Source organism: Quercus robur, chromosome 11 (assembly GCF_932294415.1).
Source record: "Quercus robur chromosome 11, dhQueRobu3.1, whole genome shotgun sequence".
Taxonomy (NCBI): domain Eukaryota; kingdom Viridiplantae; phylum Streptophyta; class Magnoliopsida; order Fagales; family Fagaceae; genus Quercus; species Quercus robur.
The window spans coordinates 46,123,592-46,142,815 of record NC_065544.1 but is presented as its reverse complement, the minus strand read 5'-3'; the positions used below and the strand labels follow the sequence as shown (position 1 = coordinate 46,142,815).

Sequence of the window (19,224 nt, the reverse complement as noted above, 5' to 3'; positions counted from 1 at the left end):
GTGGTGGAGAATTAAGATGATTTAGGCCATTCACTTTGTCTTCCCACTTGGGTAATGGATTAAAAGCGTATTCAATTTAGTACACCCACTTGGATGAGCATGTCTAATATGACTACACAAATTTATAGTACATAGGCTGACCCATGACCCATCTAGGTTCATAGGAAATTTGTCTTCATGGTCCTTCTAATTTGCTAAATCCTGTCTTCCATTGGAATTAAAGTAATGATTTTTGTAGTGGGTTTTCTTGTTCAAATCTTATTATATCTAATTTTTTTCGGTATTTACTATATCTAACGGTTTAAATTGCACAAATTTGGGTAAGGAAATTGGCTCATCTAATCACTTGTAGGTAAAAATGACCGTACATAACATGAAGATATTACCATATTTTTGCAATTATGATTTCTGTTTCCACAATTGTGAAGATAAGAACATTTCATAAATGGTATCTATGCATAGAGAAAGCCCTCCTTCAATATTCTTTTTTTTGTCAGGAAAAACCATCTTCAATTGTAACACCCCATTATTTTGATACCAATTAAATTATTATATGTAAATTATAAAGGAGGCATATAATTAAATGGATTAAATTGATTTGGGCCTAAGATATTAAAAAAAAAAAAATACTATGAGATATGAAGCCCAAGTGAGGTAACATAAGTAATTATATGTGCCTTAAAAACCCTAGTCTTTTACTTCTTAAGCTACACGTGCATATACTTATGAGGCTTCCTTTTGCTTCAGCCGCATCACACTACTGAACTTCGCTTCTCTTCACTGTGGTTGTGAGTAGAGATTATAGGTATGGTTTCTATGATTATATTAATAGAAAAAGGGCTTTTAGAATTGTTATTATATTTGATTAAGAATGGTAAATATGGCTGTGCGCTAGGAAGACTTTGAAATTGAACCAAATAGAGTAATAGACTTGGACTTTTTCACCATGCTAAAGGGAAAAAAAAAATGCTTGTGGTTAATATGCATTCATGCAAAGCCTCAATTGTTGACCCGTTAATATGCATTCACACTAGTTCAGCCGTGTACTGGATTTTGGGTCTTTGGGTTGATGATTACAATATTATAATAGGAATTGTTTATATAGCCGTATGGTCCAGGCTTTGAAATTGATTATGTATGAATAGTATGTATAGTCATATGGTCCTCTATTGGCTTTAAGATTGATTTGGCAAAACTATATTATTGCACTATCTTTCTAAGTTCCCAATCTATCATTCACGCACCTGCCAAGGTTCAAAAACTTGTCTAGCTTTATTGTTAAGTCTGGCGGCATAAGAGGAATAAAGGGCTAGCTATGGGATTGATAGAATTAAGATGTAATATGAGCTTCAACTATGTATTAGATTGATCAAAAATCTATCTTTTAGCTATATTGAAGTTTCATGAATATCTATGATTATGTTAATGGAAAAATCTGATTAGGCAGCAATATTTTTAAGTCCAGAAATCTGATCAAAGTTGAAAGTAAATTGGATAGTTAGGTGAATAAATGAAGAATTTTGGATATATCAATATTGTCTAGGATAAAACCGTTTAAGTGTGAAAATAGATTTTTAAGTGGGAAATTGTGTATTGATGAACCTACTTTTGGTGTTGCTAGGTTCTAATTCTACTGAATTGTTGTGATTCAAGGGAGGTTGATTTCTTTTATTTTTGCAACTAAGAGGTAAGTGGTGTTTACTAATTTTAGGGGTTTTCCCAAAATAATGTTGATTTATTAAACTATTTTATATTAAAGAAATATGTTGATATTCTATATATAAATTGATATTTTATAAATGTTTAATGTGCACATTGTTTATTCGTTTTATGAAAAACCTATGGGACAACCTAAATTTATTTAAACTTGTATGTGTGAATATAACTTTATATTTTTGAGAATTATAAATGGATTATTTTGTGAGCATATTGAATACGTTTTGAAAACCTATGGCAAGTCGTGATTAGAAGCTCAGTATGGTATTTAGTCTTTAGCAAGGGACAATCATACTGTAGCTAGTCCTTAGCAAGGGACGATCCTAGAAAAGGGGATAGTGCACATTTGATAGCTCTTTAGTAAGGAAGTATACTATTGAGGATCCAAAAAGGAAGCTCCTTAGCAAAGGAGTGCACCTTTAGGTTCCAAAGGAGCCATCCTTAAGAAAGGGGATGAAAAGGAGGTTCTAGTCCCAGAAAAGGAGATAGCACAATCCTGTCAACGGGGCGTAAACGTTGACCACGAGCAAAACCTAGGAAATTGTGTATGTGATGGTATTGATATATATATTATGATGGCTCACAATATAAAGATATTTTTCTTTTACATGAAATATTTAATGATAAATATTGATGAGTTACAAGGTATGAAATTGCTGTAAGAATTATTTATTTGAAGATTTGTTCCCACACCCCAATATTAGTGAATTCCACTTATTGAGTTATCTCACCCTCCTTTATTTCCTATTACAAATACATTAGAAGGATTATTGGAATAGAGATTCTTGAGAGACAGCAGTTATGAACTATTTTGTGGAACTGAGGATTTTATTATTATTTTATGGCATTAAACATTGTATTGAATAATTATTTTGAGGATGTTTTGTATTTGGTAATTAGAGTTCTAACATTTGTGATGAGATTTTAGATTGTTAGTTTCTTTCATTTAATATTTTTTTTATGGATTATTCAGATTAAATAGACTTTTATTACTTATGATTTTGGGGCGTTACATCAATAGTTAATATTGCTTAAGCAAAAAGCAAGTGTAAATATATTGGGATGGTTCATAGCCTCATACAGAAAATTAAATTAAAAAAAGGCATATAAAAAAAAAAAAGGACCTTTGGGACTTGGGAGCGGCAATTGATGTTGCTTCTAAGGCATTTTAATTTATAGTTCATTTATTTATTTTTAAATAAGGTCATGTTCTAAGGACATAATTAAGGAACAATTTAGTATTCTATTAATGATTTTAATGCATGATTTCTAGAAAGAAAAAATATATATCTGTTAGTAGGATCCCCGGATAGATTGTGTGCCTGCAAATGTAGGTTTTTTTTTTTGAAAATTAGTGTATAGTTTGACCTTTTTCCCCTTGAACTCATAATGGATTAAGTGTTTTTTTTTCTTAATACTTGTGTGAAAAGTTGATTTTCTTTAAAGAGATTTTGAGAACTAGTTGTATAAAAGGTTGAGCTTTTTAAATAAAAAATGACAAGAATGGATTTTAAATCGAATCATTTATGCTATGTAAAAAATACTATCTAATTAATACTTAAGTCACCCTGCCTCGCTTAATGTAAGTAAAAAAAAGAACGCATAACGAGTTTATTTATTTTTTATATGTTTATATAAATGTAATATGATCACTTATTGTGTCTATGTTTGCTAAGTTTCATATAATCATATAGGGATGATTTGGTAGATTGCAATAGATTTAAGACTCAATTTTAAATGCCTAATTGGGTTCAAAGTGATTTAATTAGTTTCTGGAAATGTTTGAGTCACAACAATGATGTTGCTTATTTGGAGGATTGGTAGAAAAATAAATTTTCAAAGTTGGCAGGTGCTGTGTATTTCTTTGCACTGATGTCTTTTGGTTTGTAGCAAGAAAAATTATGAATCTTGCTGGCATAGTCTATATTTCTTCAAACCATTAGATTCTGCCTCTTCTTCACTGGGAAGAACAGGGCAATGCCACTAAACAACAAGGCTTCGGACTAGTTCAAGTTAAATTCAAACGTTTAGGTGCCCTCAACCTCTTAGAGAAGACAAGTGTGATGACCATATAGAAGAAGCTAATTAGGGTTGTCATAGCAATTTCTTATTTTATTTGATAATTCACTAGTTGGGAGAGAGGGGATCTGAACTCTGGTTGGAAATACGGGGAAGTGCTAATTGAGTTACAAGGTTTTTGGTTGTCATTGCAATTTCTAGTTGATATCCATTCCTGTAACATAGAAAATAAGAAACTGATATGATTTCAATAAAAAATCATTCTCCTTTCAAGTTGCTGACAAATCACTTCTAAGTTGCATAGTCTACCCTAAATACAAGTACAATAACAAAAATCTCAAAAATATAATAGTAACAATGTATAGAATGATTAGTACTACATGTATACATCCTTCCATACCAGTACATTCGCCATACCATGTAGACAAATACAGAATATCTCCGTGACCATGGAACGAAATACCTTTGGTAAGAGAGGAGAAAGACAGAGAAGAGAGCTAGTGTAGGTATAGAATCGTTTCAAATATCCTTGCACATCATTATAAGAGAAATGTATGCCCATATAGGCATATAGCTTGAAATTGCTAAAATATCCCATTCCTGATGAAGCAGTAAAACCATCACCACTGCTACAAATGGTTAAATGGAATCTCCACCAGATGCTTAAACTCATACTGATCTAGAACACGAACACCACCACCACAATTTAGAATTTTTACCTACCACTGAGATTAGTAAACTGGGCAAACATTGCGGTTCCTGAATGCTCATCAGTGGCCTGAGATTTAGCTGGACTGTTAGTCTCTTCCGGATGAGAGACTGGACGCGTATCAGGGGTGGAAGCATTTGGGGTTGCAGGCACAATAGCAGGAGAGGCAGCAACAGTGGCAATGGAGTTGCCATCATCCTGATCATCCTTTCCTTGTGAGAAAGCCTCTTGAAGCTGCAAAGTATACTCCAAGTTCCACAGCACATCTCCCATTGTAGGCCTATCCACCCCATGTTCAGCCAAGCACTTTTCTGCAGCCTCAGCAAACTTCTTCAATGATTCAGGATTCATAGAACCAACAAGTAAAGGGTCAATGATCTTGTCAAGCAAGCCCTTTCTCTTCCATTGCATTGCCCAGTCAGCCAAGTTCACTTGCTCCCTTGGGAGTGCAGGGTTAATAGCAGGCCTTGCACATATTGCCTCAAGCAAAACCACCCCAAAGGAGTACACATCTGACTTATCAGTCAATTGCTGCCTCCTGAAATACTCAGGGTCTAAGTAACCAAAGCTTCCCTTCACTGCAGTACTCACATGCCCCTGCCCCATAGGTGCATCCTTTGATAGCCCAAAATCAGATACCTTGGCAGTGAGGTTTTCATCAAGCAAAATGTTGGTGGTCTTAACATCACGATGAATGATACCTTGTGCAGTGCCAGTGTGAAGGTAGTGAAGTCCACGAGCTGCGCCTATACATATCTCTAGCCTTTGCTTCCATGACAATGGTGGCAAGTTCTTTCCATACAAATGATCCCTGAGAGGTCCATTGGCCATGTACTCATAAACTAAGATCATTTCTGAGTTCTCATCACAATATCCAATCAAGGACACCAAATGCCTGTGCCTTAGCTTTGACAGCATCTGAATCTCTGTCTGGAACTCTGTGAGGCCTTGTTCGGATTGTGCGTTTCCTCTTTTGACTGCAACTTTAGTACCATCATCAATTACACCAAGATACACATTGCCAAATCCACCAACACCAATCACTTCATTGGCATCAAAGTTCTTTGTTGCCTCCTGCAACTCTGCGAATGAGAAGTACCGGCCCAATCCCAAAGTTGAAGAGTAAAAGTTGTTCTTGTGAGACCCGATTGAGTTCTTGCTTGACATGAAGCTATTGTCACCAGCATGAAGAGGAAGCAACCATGAAGAGAAGCTATTCCTCTTCTGCCAATCTTGAGGCCTCTTGTGCCATTTGATCACCATTGCACCAAGACCCACAAAGGCTCCAAACATCATGGCAAACCCGACTACAGCCACTGTTTTACGTGTGCCAATGCCACCAACGGCCTTGCTTCCATCTACCCCGAACTCTCCATCAAGACTATTCACAGAATTGCTTATTTTCAATATCTCTAGACCGTTCAAAATGGCGTTCAAATCACCAGAATCCAATTTAGATGGACCAATTTCGACACTTACTCCATTAGACATCAAAGAAGCATTAACCACAATATCCTTATAGTATGCAGCTGCCAATTGATTTTCCAACTCATGCGACAAATCCAGATCAGCTATTGCCATTTTCCCATTAATGTAGACATTGAAGTAGAGGTCATTGAGCGCTTTGCTCACAATGTCACAAAAATGAAACCTAATTAGGTACCCAAAAGCAGGGTCCGCTTCAAAGTTCCACGTCACATTGAAATTAGGATTGTTCACATTTGACTCAGCCATTTCAACAGCAGAGGCATACACTGACTGTGGTGCAATCAGAGGTGTCAATCCATCGGGGTACTTGACAACGGTGGTCGCAACGGTGACGCTTTTTGCCAAGGCTTTCGACTTAAGGTAAGACCCATCTGGTGTCCAAGTCCTTCCCAATGTGTCGTTTGCAGAGTTAACAAGAGGTCCTCCCACATTAAGCCGGTACATGGTTTGATAGGACAATGTGGATAGCCCAGAAAACTTGCCTACAGGGTTAAGGTCATTAGCATCATCGGTGATCAAGTCATCAGGAGCTGAAACAACCTCAATGGCATTGATGAAAGCAGCGGAATTCTTCATCGGCATGAACTTGATTGAGAATTGTGGATCGGTCACGTTCAAAAGGTACTCCTTGAGGACATAATTGGTGTTGTTATCCATGTTGAAGCTATGTAGAAGCACGTACTTATTGGTGTTGACAGAGAAAGTAGCTTTGCTCAAGTCAAATTGATCATTTTTGAATGGATAGAAATGGAGACGAACCCAATGCCAACCGGGTTTTGTCAAGTGAAATGAGTAAATTGCATCCGTGACAAAAATCCTTGCTGACAAGTAAATAGATGAAGGAACATCACCCTTTTCAACTGACACTTTGATTTCTTCCTTGGCTTGTAAGAATTGCTTGGATTGATCTTCAGTTTTGAAGGTTCTTCCATCATTGAGAATGCTTGATTTGTCAGCACCACAATCAATGAGGAAGTTGTCTGGAGGGACAAAGGGAGCAAAGGCTGAATAGGCAATGGTGGAAGCAGAAATCAAGGTGTAGAGAAGGACCAGGAGGAAAGCCATCGATGATGATGATGAAGAATGTGATGATGGCAATAAGGAAGATAGAAAAAGTTTGGTTCTTTTGGACGAGTTTTTTCTTGGTCTCTTTTCTATCTCCATCCCTCCTGGGTGAGGAGGAGGTTAGAATTACAAGAGACTACGAATGAAAAAATAGGTTCTCTTTTGTATCTCTATGATAAATTGGCATTGGTTTTTGTTTCATTTTGGTAATTTGTTACAATTTTCTCGAATATAAGTGGAGGAAAAGAGGTGACAGCCGAAATGGGTTGGAGTTTTCCCAACAATAGTGGCTATTTTTGTGGACAAAGTTGGTTTCTTACTGTGGAAAATACTGTTTTATCTTTAGTGCCCATTTTAGCAAGTACCAAATATCAATGGACATTAATGTTTCCAATAGTTTGAAATGGTCTAACACCTTCCTCTTCGTCCCATGTATGTGTGTGTGGGAGATTGTCTGTCTCTCTTTCCTATGTGTGACAGATTTATTGGTAAGTTGGTAACATAGTTCAGGTCCTTCCTGTGAGCTTCAAGAAACAGAACAAATTAAAAGAGAGCATCAATGGGAGGTGTTTAAAAATTCGAGGACACAATAGAGAGGGTTTGTTAGGCTTTCGGGTGCCTTCCAACTCAGCTCAAGTTTTAAACATGGCTGACTCCATAGTGCCAGCTTCAAGGCTTGCTCAATACAGTTTGAGCTTAAGACGATAAGTTTAATTGATGCAATTTTTTTTTTTTTTTTTTAAATATTTGGTTAGTAATTTTACATCTCAATACAATATTTTTTTGCTTCTTGAGAGTTGAGATGCAAATTTATCAATTAAATTTTTTGTATTTAAGCAGTTTTGCTAATATATCATTTTTAATTGATAATATGATTAATCCAATTAATTTAAAGTAGGATATTGTTAACTTAATTTTGAAAAACAATTTTTTAATGCAAAAATACAATAACAAGTATTGCTAATAAAATTTTGTAGGCGATATATGCATTCAAAAAATAATTTAGTCTTTTTATTATATAATCAAGAATTGTTAAATTACATATTTGAATATCATTACAATAATTTTCATTGCTAATATTCTCTTGTATTATTTCCTTATCTTCAAACTCATTTTTGCTGTTATTCATTTGTGAGATTTTTATTTAAATGGTGAAATGGAGCTCTCCTCCCTTGGGTTGGATCAAGTGCAATGTGGATGCTGTGGCAAGGGACAAGCAAGTTGCAGAAGGAATTGTCTGCAGAGATGACATGGGCAGTGCAGTAAATGTGTGGGATATTTTCATTTTCCCAATTGTTGAAGAAGCCTCATCTATTGTTAAAAGGAGGGGAGGATTGGTCCTTCTCTTTTGTTCATAGATGTTGTAATGAACCTACTCATTGATAAAATTCTGTATTACTCAGCCAAAAACATCTATATTTATATATTACTAAAAGTTAAAGCGTAACATTTAATGTTGTTACGCTCATGTTAAGCCACGTCAGCAGTCATGTCATTATCAAATTTTTTTTTCTAATTTTTTATACAATTTTTTAACATTTAAAGTGAATTAAAAACTCTATTATATTACAGTCAAAATATCATATTTAATTTATTTTATTATTAACTATTCTTATTTATTATTAAATTTTCAATTCTATTTTAACTTTTCATATCCCCACTACTCTCAATATTACTACTATTCTATCTTTTTATCTTCCTTTATTTTTTACTCTTCTTATTCTTATCCTCATACTATAAAATTGTCATTCCCTCTCTTATTCCATGCATAATTTTTATTTTTCCACACACAAAAAGCCTCCCTCTCTCTCTCTCTCTCTCTCTCTCTCTATATATATATATATATATTTTTTTTTTCTTCAGTTTTTGGTATATATATTTTTTATTTTAGTGTAACAGATTGACCATCAAAACATACTGATGCAATATTGAAAGCTCCACCAAATGCATCACAGAAATCAATTTTAGATTACTAGAAGTCAGTCAGTTTGCTAAAATTGGAATTGACTGGTAATCCAGCTTTTTACGATTTAGTTTTTTATTTTATGTTGTTATTTTTTTTACTCTCATTGGTTTTTTAATGTTATATTATTACATTATAAAGATAGTATATAAAAATATAATATTATTTTATTACATAGCATAACCAAAATAATATGGTGTTTATTGCTATACATTTCATTTTTACTATTTTTCTTCTCATCTTATTTTATTCAACATTTAACTTTAGCAACATCCTCCATATCATAATTATTTATATTCTGTCTCATTTAAAAAAAAAATTAAACATATAATATTTTTTTTAAATTCAATAAATAATTTTTTTTTTATTATAAAGTCTTCCCATGAAACATTACAATGCATCAATGGAAAAATGAAATACAAAACAAATATCAATTTAGAAACACTCAATAAAAAAAAAAAAAAAAGAATAAAAAAATTTCTTATAAAGTAGTCCCATAAAACGTTACAATGCATCAATAGAAAAGAGAATACAAAACACATGCTATTTTAGAAACACTAAATTTATAATAATAATAATAATAATAATAAACAACCAAACATATCATAAAATAAACTAATAGTTATGGATATACTAACTTCATGGCAGCAAAATGGAATAAAATAAAAATAAAAATAAATATTACAATATGCGTATTTACTACATTAAAATTATCATTAAATTTGGGAAACAATAGGATGTTGACGAGAGAGAGAGAGAGAGAGAGAGAGAGAGAGAGAGAGAGAGAGAGAGAGAGAGAGAGAGAGAGAGAGAGAGAGAGAGAGAGAGAGAGAGAGAGAAATCAAATGTCAATTAAATAAATTAATTAGTAACCATTAATTGGAAAACAAAGAGGCTAACGGCTAAAGGAGTAAAAAATTAATTAATGATGAACTTACGGATGTTATTAAAAACTTTACAATGCAAATAAATAAATTGTTAAATTCATTTAATTAAATCATATAATCAACAATTAATTACAATTGTAAAAAATTTAAACTTGAAACTAATCAAACTCTAATCTAGAAAATCATTTTATTATCAAAACTAAAAGGAAGACGTTCTTCAGCAATAATAGAAATATATAAGAAATAAAGATAAAAATTTTTGAAATCCTTTTTTTGACATTTCATTTAACATAAGGAAGACATTTCATTTAAAATCTAATGAAAGGTTCTAAGAATTTAAATCTCATTTAATGCCTCTATTATGAAAATCACTAGCCAGTAAAATATGATAATAGTAAGAAATATTATAAATGAGATCATGAAAAGACTAATTAGTCACTATTATTATGGAATAAAGTCTTTTTTTTTTTTTTTTTATGTATCTAAGAAAATGAAATGTATAGAGTTTACTTATTAAGGTATATGTAAAGATTCACGTTAAAAAAATATTTAAAGGTTTTTTTTGAATAAAAAAAAGTATATGTAAAGTTTTTATTAACTTAAAAGACAATGAAAAACCAATTTTTAATTACTACAACCGTTGCTACTCTATAAATCACACACAACTTTATATTTAATTACATAAACTACAGAGTTAGACCATTTTAAATATACACTACCATATTCAACTTATAAATTACAACCCAAATCAATCATAAAATTACACAATCAAAGCCTGAACATGTAACGTGAATTACCTATTGAATTAATGCTTGGAATTTTCGCAATTATTGAAAGAAAATTGCCTAATTTAATTTTTAGAAAACATCAAGACAGGGTGAATTTTAATTTTTTTTAACTTCCATAGAAAAAAATATTACCCACATTATTTCAACTCTTATGGAAAAGAAGGTTTACATGTAGTATGGACAATGTGTTTAATTGACTTAGAGATGTAAAAATTAGTCAATCGACTATGGTAGAATTAAAGTTTCAAATTTTAAATAAAACAATTCTACAATATTAAAAAATTATCTTATGATAAATATGATTATGAAATGCATTACTTTTCATTAAATTAGTTCAAATTACAAAATAATAATAATAATGAGACTACCTTAAAAAATAATCACGTGTAACACGTGGATCCCTGACTAGTATATAATAAAAGTAGTATCAGTAGTGAGCTCAATTGAAAAAGATGTTGCTCCAAGCACAGAAGTCATATTAGTACTTAGTAGTTGTGAAAAATAGTGTCCATAATGTATAAGAACATAGAGCACCTGTGTTTGTTTTTCTATACTTTATCCTAGCTTCTATAGCATTGCCAAATAACCAATACTATCAATAATAACTTACCACAAAAAAAAAAAACAATTAAAAAATAAAATATAACATATCAAAAAATAAAATTATAATATAGGCCTCAGGTTTAGCAAAGTGCACATTTGATTCTGACCTTATCTAAGTACTACAGTATTATTTAATTCGAAGCTTTAGCACAATTTCTTCTTCCATATTTTTGCCTTTCTATGTATATTGTCATTTTATTTTTGTTCTTGCAGTGGTGACTCTATTCATTGCTACTCCCAAATATCCCTATCCAATGTCTAGTAACAAGTGGCATTCATTTGTACTCCAAACCAACTTGTACAAGCATATCTTGCCTCTTTCTGGTAGCATTTAGCACCTAATTGTGGAGACACAATATGAAATACATCAATAACTTGAGAAAGACAGACAAGGAGAGAAATAAGGTGCATAATTTAGCTGCTTACTATCATATCCAGACAAAACATCATAGTAAATTCAGTAAAATATGTGCATGTCAATGAAATTAGTGAATTCTGTAAAATTGTGTATGTACCACCTGTTACTTCAAAAAATGCCAATCAGGTTTTAATGCTAACCTAATATGAAAAACAAATTCATTTTTGCATCCAAATACAAAAGTTGTATACCTCTTTCTTTAATTTTCCTTGGGGCTTTTTATTTTAATTTTATTATTGGTAAGTTGCACACGTATCTAATGGATTTTAAAGCTACGCCCTCATCGTCACCCTCCCCTAGAACTTATAAGGAAGAGCTGCCAGTTAAATTAGAGCTTATGGCTTCATTTTTTCTCCCACTACTTAGAGACAGTTCATCCACAATTAATCTTTCAATGATAAAAGAGAATTTTTTGAAACCACAATACTCCTTGATCAATGAAAAACAAAAATATCAGTAATTAAGCATTGGCAATCAACCAGATAACAGGATCAACCATCAAACATATACTGGGTAAACTCATGTGACAAATTATATAACTGAATGGATGACACAGGGAAAGATACAACTGAAAAAACCACTATGTAAATCTAGGATCCAAAACAAAGTGGAAGAACGAGCATGCCATACAAAAGTTTTCAGCTAGACAATTATATTCAAAATTATAGATTCCTAAATTCAGTTAAGTGTGCGGAAGGTATTAGGTAGCCCACAACGTCTATCCAAAAGGATAGTACCTTGTTTCAAATATAAACTTAAATTTCACAATTTTAAATAACAACTAACATATTTGACATTGGTAAAAAAAGAAGTATGCATGTACATATGAAATAAAGTATAGATAAAACTTATCTTAGGATGGCCTGTGATCTATCCTAGTATGAAATATATAGAAATGATATGTAATCTATCATAAGATGACATGTGAGAAATGAAATGTATTTTTTTTTTAATGAAAAAAAAAATACATGTCATTTCTCACATATCATCTTAGGATAGATTACATGTAATCTACCTTAAGATGATCGAGCCCGTTTGGGATGAGCTAAGTTTTAGCTTATTTGAGTTTTTAGCCTTTTTTTAGTACTATTCATGAATTTCATTGCACTTTTTTATACTATTTTTGGGTCCCATTGTACTATTTAACTAGCTTTTAACCTTATTTTCTACACTTTCAGTACAAAAAAATTCAGTTTCAGCTAAATAAGTTATTCTCAAATAAACCCATATGTGAATGCATGACATGTATAAATCTACACTAAAGTGACATATGAATGCATGACATGTGAGAAAACAAGAACAAAAATGTTGAATTCCTAAAAAGTCTAATAATAATTTCATTTGACAATTTTATTATTTTTGAAGGAAAACATTTGCCATGATTAGGAAGAGTACCACCCTATTATGAGTAACGTGGAAAATGGAATGCAGGGTAGCAACCATTTTTACAAGAGAGTGAATTTATAAATTATTGTTTCCTTGCCGGTATAGAACTCAGTAACGGAACCAGGATTCAAACTTAGGGGGGCCAAAGTTCTTTGTTTAAGAATTTTAAAAAGTTGGAATATTAATACTAGAGGTTGACAATGATGCATTATTAGCATTAATTTTTTAATTTTTTAATTTTTTTTAAATCAATAATAGATATTTATAATTAAGAGTTTTGTTAGTCAATTGGCATATCTTGATATTTTCAAGGTTTGACTGAGATTTAAACTAATTCTTTATTCTATCTACATTATAAATTTTTTTTATAAAAATCTATTTATTCTTTTCACATAATTCTATACCTAATAACTTCATAATGCTATATATAAAATATTCTTAAAAAAAAAAATACAAAAACTATAGTTAAAAGTTCAAATCCATGTCTAGTATTACATTAATAAAATAACTAAAATAATGGTTAATTAACATCATGCACTAATATTCAGTGAAAAAAATGGTGAGACAATTATTGGTATCTTGGTTAAGGATCTTTTTTTATTTTTTATTTTATAATAATTACTTGGTTAAGGTTGAGGTAGCATAAAGATGTGAGATCTTTTCCTTTAAAAAATTGCCATTTTGAAAAAATAGTAAAAAAAGAAAAGAAAAAGAGATCTATTAAACTATTACATAATAATGAACGGTAACTTTGAGTCTTTAACTATGTAAATAATAAAGTTTTCCAATCACTACATTAACTTAGCTGAGGCACAAAGTTTATTACCAATAGACTAACCATACACATGCTCTAGTGACAGTTTAGGTAAGACACAAAATAGTAGATTGTTGTTATTTCACACGTGTATTACATTTATGCATGCATGTCAAGTATGTCCCAAAGTTAATAAAACATTAAAAATTAATAGAATTCTATCATTCAAAAATAAATAAAAATTTTCCACAGGTTGTGTTAAAGAGCAATGGCTCTTTAAAAAAATAAAAATTTTCATGGGTTGAGTTAAAGACACCAACTAATCCAAGTTGCTGGTGACACTAATTGGTGTGTGGATGGAGTGATTAGCAATATAGGAGTTGTCTCTGTGACTATGGGGTGGAGTCATTTGAGAGAGACAGAGAGCTCTCAAATGAGGGTTTGAAATTGGGTAAAGATTATTGGGTTTTGTGATTTGTTTTGTTAGGATTTATAATTGTTTTATTATAAATTTTTTTTAATTAGACCGTGTCCAAAGATTTTTTTTATTATTTGAATACGTGAATTGTTTTGTAGACTTTTCTTGTTATCCAGATTTGTAAATTGTCCAAATGTTTGCCTAATGTTTTTCTTGATATTCTTGGGACAACTAGACAAAGGGATGATTTGATAATTTTTTTTCATTTTTGGTTTGATAGGTCAGCTTGTAAATTGTTTAGGGGGGGGCAAATATATTAATTTTAGAGCCAAAAGTAAATTTTTTATGCTAATATATATACTAGAGATTTTTTTTTTCAGAGGCTCGAGTGGGGATGCCCCCCCTCAGCGCCAAGGTAGTTCCGTCTCTACATAGAAGTTTCGTAGTTTGCTCAGACCTTGTTGACTCCTTCTGGGAATCTACAAAAATACATTGAAAAAGTTTAGTTTGTTATTTCTGTAGGACTTTATGGCTTTGCTTGGATAGGAAGAGCTGAATAAATTCCCAATGTTTCATCTGCTTAGCTTGGAGTACTGGCACATAGTTACTGAAACTTTGAATTGGCAATTCTTGGTGATAATATATATATATATATATATATATAATATTATTTTGGGGTGACCTAAAGGACCTTTGTGCAATTTTTGGAAGTTTTAAGGGTCAGTATGTAATTTTAGGAACTTTAGGCCAAAAACATAGTTTTGTGAAGTTTTGAGGTTGAAAACGTCATTTGGGAAAATTTCGGGACAAATTTGCAATTTGGAAAATTTTGGGGTCAAAACTACAATTTAAAGGGGTCAAGGTTTAATGTTTGAAAAGTTCAGGGTTGAAAATGTAATTTTGGAAAAATTGTGGGGTCAAATTATAATTTTGAAAATTTCATGTGATGGTGGGCTGATGATTGATGGGTTTTGTTTTTAAAATGGGAAGTGGGCTGTTTGGGCTAGTTTCGGATTGGGCTTCTTGCTAAGTGTGTGAGCATATTGGGCTGGATCTAATTGAGCCTTTATTGGCCTAATCCAAACAGGAATTACGGCAATCTTTAGACAATGAATGGATACTCCCATCCTAGCACTGGTATGGAAAATTGTATATGAACTTGTGTCGGAACAAAAATTCTAAGATCACATAAAATATCACAATTTGTGCTACAACAGTGATCGTGGTAGACTATGAGTGGTTGAAAAAAAGTAATGGATTCATGTGAAAGTGATAGACAGTTAGTTACAGTCTTGACACATAAGATAGTTGTGGTAAAAGTTATGGCATTTTGTGTAGTAATAGAATTATTCTAGTCTGAATGCAAAGGAATTTCAAACGTTCGCTAGAAGTACATAACTTAAGTGCTGGTTTGTGTCTCTCCATGTCCTTTGTGAATGTGCATGTGTGCCTGCACAGCTGCACTTTTTATGGCCCTCAATTTTTTTGGGGTTCTCTCTACTGCACTTTCACATCTGGATTGTAATGGTTTAAGAGCCTGAATGGTATTTTCTCTACCTTTGTGTGTGTGCGGTTAATTTCTTTTGAACTTGTGTGATATTGACTGTCCGGAAACTGAATGAAGCAAAGAAACTTGGAGCAAGTGCTCAATACAATGCAATCCTGTGCTTTGTTTGGTTGAATTCGAACTCTTCCTTTGGAATCCCCTTACATGGAATAGAGGAAGACTGATGATGCCAAGGGGTCAAGGAATACTGGGTCACCAGACTCACCCCTCTTGCTAGGCCAGGTGCTATTCAAGATACATTTCATTTGTGATGCTATGTGTAGAGCACAGAATAGTATCAAATTAGGCTTTTCAAAATCAAGCAACTTATTACATTGAAGGTCAAAGCACACTGGAGCTAGGAAACAAATCAAACAATGGCCAAAGTTGGCTTTTGAATGTGTGCATGTGTCGGTGGCGTTGGCCATGGAATGTTATTATTATTGGTTAAGACTTTCAAAGAAATTAAGCAATCTAGTTAAACGAAAGTCTTACCAAAATGGACAATGGAGTCAATTAATGGGTATTCGAATTGTCATTATATGCATGTAGCTCTCACCATTAGTTCAAGTAACATACGTATCATTGAAATCAAAATATTATCATTTCATTTACAGATTAGGCCTTGTTATTTTTATAAAGTAATATATGCTTATGTCAAAGATTTCCAATATTTCTATGCACACGTTTTGAAGTACAAAACTTGGGCCATTGAGGATTGTCACATATACTTGAACCATTTCATTGATACATCAATTTATGATTATACAATCACAAAATTTATTTTTTGTTTGTTTAAGAGAAAGTATCTTATACGTGTGGCATATAAAACTTATGTGAGACTGACATGTAGTCACAGATAAGTTATATATACTGGATGTATACAAGATTTTCTTTCATTTGTCCAGACATTCCTCTTCATCACAAATTATTAATCACGAATTTGATCTAACTCTTGGGCTCAAAGCAATATTTTAAACCATGGTGTTTAAAAAATGGAGGGGCTTTCTTGTAAGTAAGCCTTTGATTTTGGGTCATTTGATTTACCTAATGCCCATTGACGAAGATGTTTTTATTGTTTATACCATGACTTGGCGTCGGTTTACATTTACACGCCACTGCTTTGACAGTGACTGAACTCACTTTTTTAGCAGACTTTAAAGGAACAAAGATAAGAGACATCCATCTTTGGCTTTAAATTTGTCACCAAGACAATAGGAACTAGTTTTAGGACAAGTGTTAAAATAAGGGTACGAAGTATGAACGATGTGTCAGTCTTTGACAAAACCAGAGCCCTTTTTGACTCTCTCTCACTCTCATCAGACAATGTGATGTTTTGCACACGGTAAGTTCAACTACTGCAGCATCAAAACCACATTTGTTTAACCACAGGAATTCCATTTACGTACACCACTCATTCTCTACACTTGTGTTGGACACTTCTTCCCTCCAATTCTCACTCACCACCTAATCATTTGGTATTTGCTTTTGCTAATTAATCACCCTGTAAGATACACGTTGCACATTTTAAGTGAGATCATATTTAGTGTTTGATTGGGATGATTTATCTTTATTAGCTATTTTGTTTGAAGTGTTTATTTAGTTATGAATTGGCTTGGAGTTTCATCAAAACAAAAACACACACAAAAAAAAAAAAAAGAACTGGCTTGGGCTGCAGAGTCTGCACACACATGTCAAATATTTGTCAGTGTTTAAATTTCAACGAGTCTAGTATATAGGAATATTAAATCCAATTTTTGTCTATTATATAAAAATTGTACTTCAAAAAAATTGAAGTTTAAGAAATTTTACCTCCAACTTATTTCCATTTTTAAACTTCGACAAACAAAACGTATAATAGATGTAAAAAGTCTCATGAAAGAAATAAGTTAGCTAAAATTAATTTGATTTACTATATTTTGATCACACTTATAAATAAATAAAAAACATTTTGATCACAAATGCTATTACATATCCATGAATTTCATTAATATTTTCCTTATACTAAACATTTTTAGTGTGAGAAATTATTTAAAAAAAAAAAAAATTAAAGAGGAAAGGTGAACTGAACTGTACCGTGCACTGTGCAATACACAGTGTACTCAACTTGTGGAATCAAACAAGAAACAGAATCAAACAAGAAACACAACATTTGCATGCTCTGTCTTTGCATTGAACTGTTGGGATCAGTGTGGAAGAGACAAAGCCAACGGCTAGCAATTGCGGAATAAAAAAGCAGAGAGGGGCCTTTCTAGTGGGTGTAAATTGAAAATCTTTGAGTTTCAAAGAGGAGAGGGTTTACAAAACAAGATCTGTAGGAAAAATAGCATTTTCAAAAATCTGTTACTCTACAAAAAATCTTCAAAGTTTCTTGAGTTCATCTTCTTCTTCTTTTTCAATTTCTTTTCATTACCAATTTTTTTTTTTTTTTTGAAAGAGAGAGATTGAAAACATTTAGAGAGCAAAAACCATTGTTTTCATAACCTCATTCCAGAAAAAGACCCAAAGAATATAAAATCCTAATCAAGACCAAACTCACACCTCAACAAGCAAGCTCTAACTCTGCAAACACCACCGAGAGCCGCCGCCGCCGCCAGCGGCAGAAGCAGCATTGACGGTCACGCCTTCATTGCAGCTTCACCTCCGCGGAGACACATTTCGAGGAAACAGTTGGGTATATCTCTAATCCTTAAACTCTGTTTGAGATTGTCCATTTCCTTTTAGATATGGTGGTAGTATGAAAACAGAGGAGGATAGGTGAATAAAAAAGAGTAAACAGAGACATTAGGAGATCACTAAAACATTCTAGATTATGAATACAAATTTTTTATACCATTTTTTGTATTTCACTTTATATTCTATCAATTACAATTTGCCATATATTTCTTTCACTTTCCTTATAAAATAAATTAAATAATCAAAGTTTAAAATGAAAAAAATAAACAGCTTAGAAGCTGTAATTGATGGAACATAAACTTTCCTTATATGACTTGTATATAATGTTGTTCCTGACTTTAAATAAGCCCATGCCCAGTTTAGTGAATCCAAAATGATATGGTTAGAAGAAATTCCTTTTATTTTCGAGATTGTTGGTCATGACATTCTATAGTCTGCTCTCTACTCTGTTTTTTTTTTTTTTTTCAGCTGGTTCTTGATCTGTTTCTCTTTTTTGTTTGTAAAAATATTCTGTTTCTCAAAAAAATAAAAATAAAAAAAGAGCCCAAGTTTAATAAGCAAACAGGATAAATCCAACCTACCTTTTCTCACCAGACTAAAAGACTAAATAAATTAAATAAAAGAAGCCCAATCTCTTTTGAAACATGTCAAATGAATAATGACTACTCTTTGGACAAAATAAAATTCAACTCTTTGTCATCCAAATAAATAAATAAATAAAAAAAGTTGACTTTAGACATGCTTTACATAATATAATTGTTATTTCTATTGCTTACACTTATTAATTT

General features: G+C 32.2%; 1 protein-coding gene across 1 annotated transcript; it reads right to left on the bottom strand.

The window, feature by feature from the left end:
• Nucleotides 1-4,075: 4,075 nt before the first annotated feature.
• LOC126707213 (probable receptor-like protein kinase At2g21480) lies at nucleotides 4,076-7,173 on the bottom strand. The gene has a single exon (XM_050406802.1). The coding sequence runs from the start codon at nucleotides 7,094-7,096 to the stop codon at nucleotides 4,451-4,453; it is 2,646 nt and encodes an 881-aa protein (XP_050262759.1). The 5' UTR covers nucleotides 7,097-7,173; the 3' UTR covers nucleotides 4,076-4,450.
• Nucleotides 7,174-19,224: the final 12,051 nt, after the last annotated feature.

Excerpts from the sequence above, each read along its gene's own strand:
- LOC126707213 (XM_050406802.1), bottom strand. The coding sequence starts at position 7,096 with ATGGAGATAGAAAAGAGACCAAGAAAAAACTCGTCCAAAAGAACCAAA.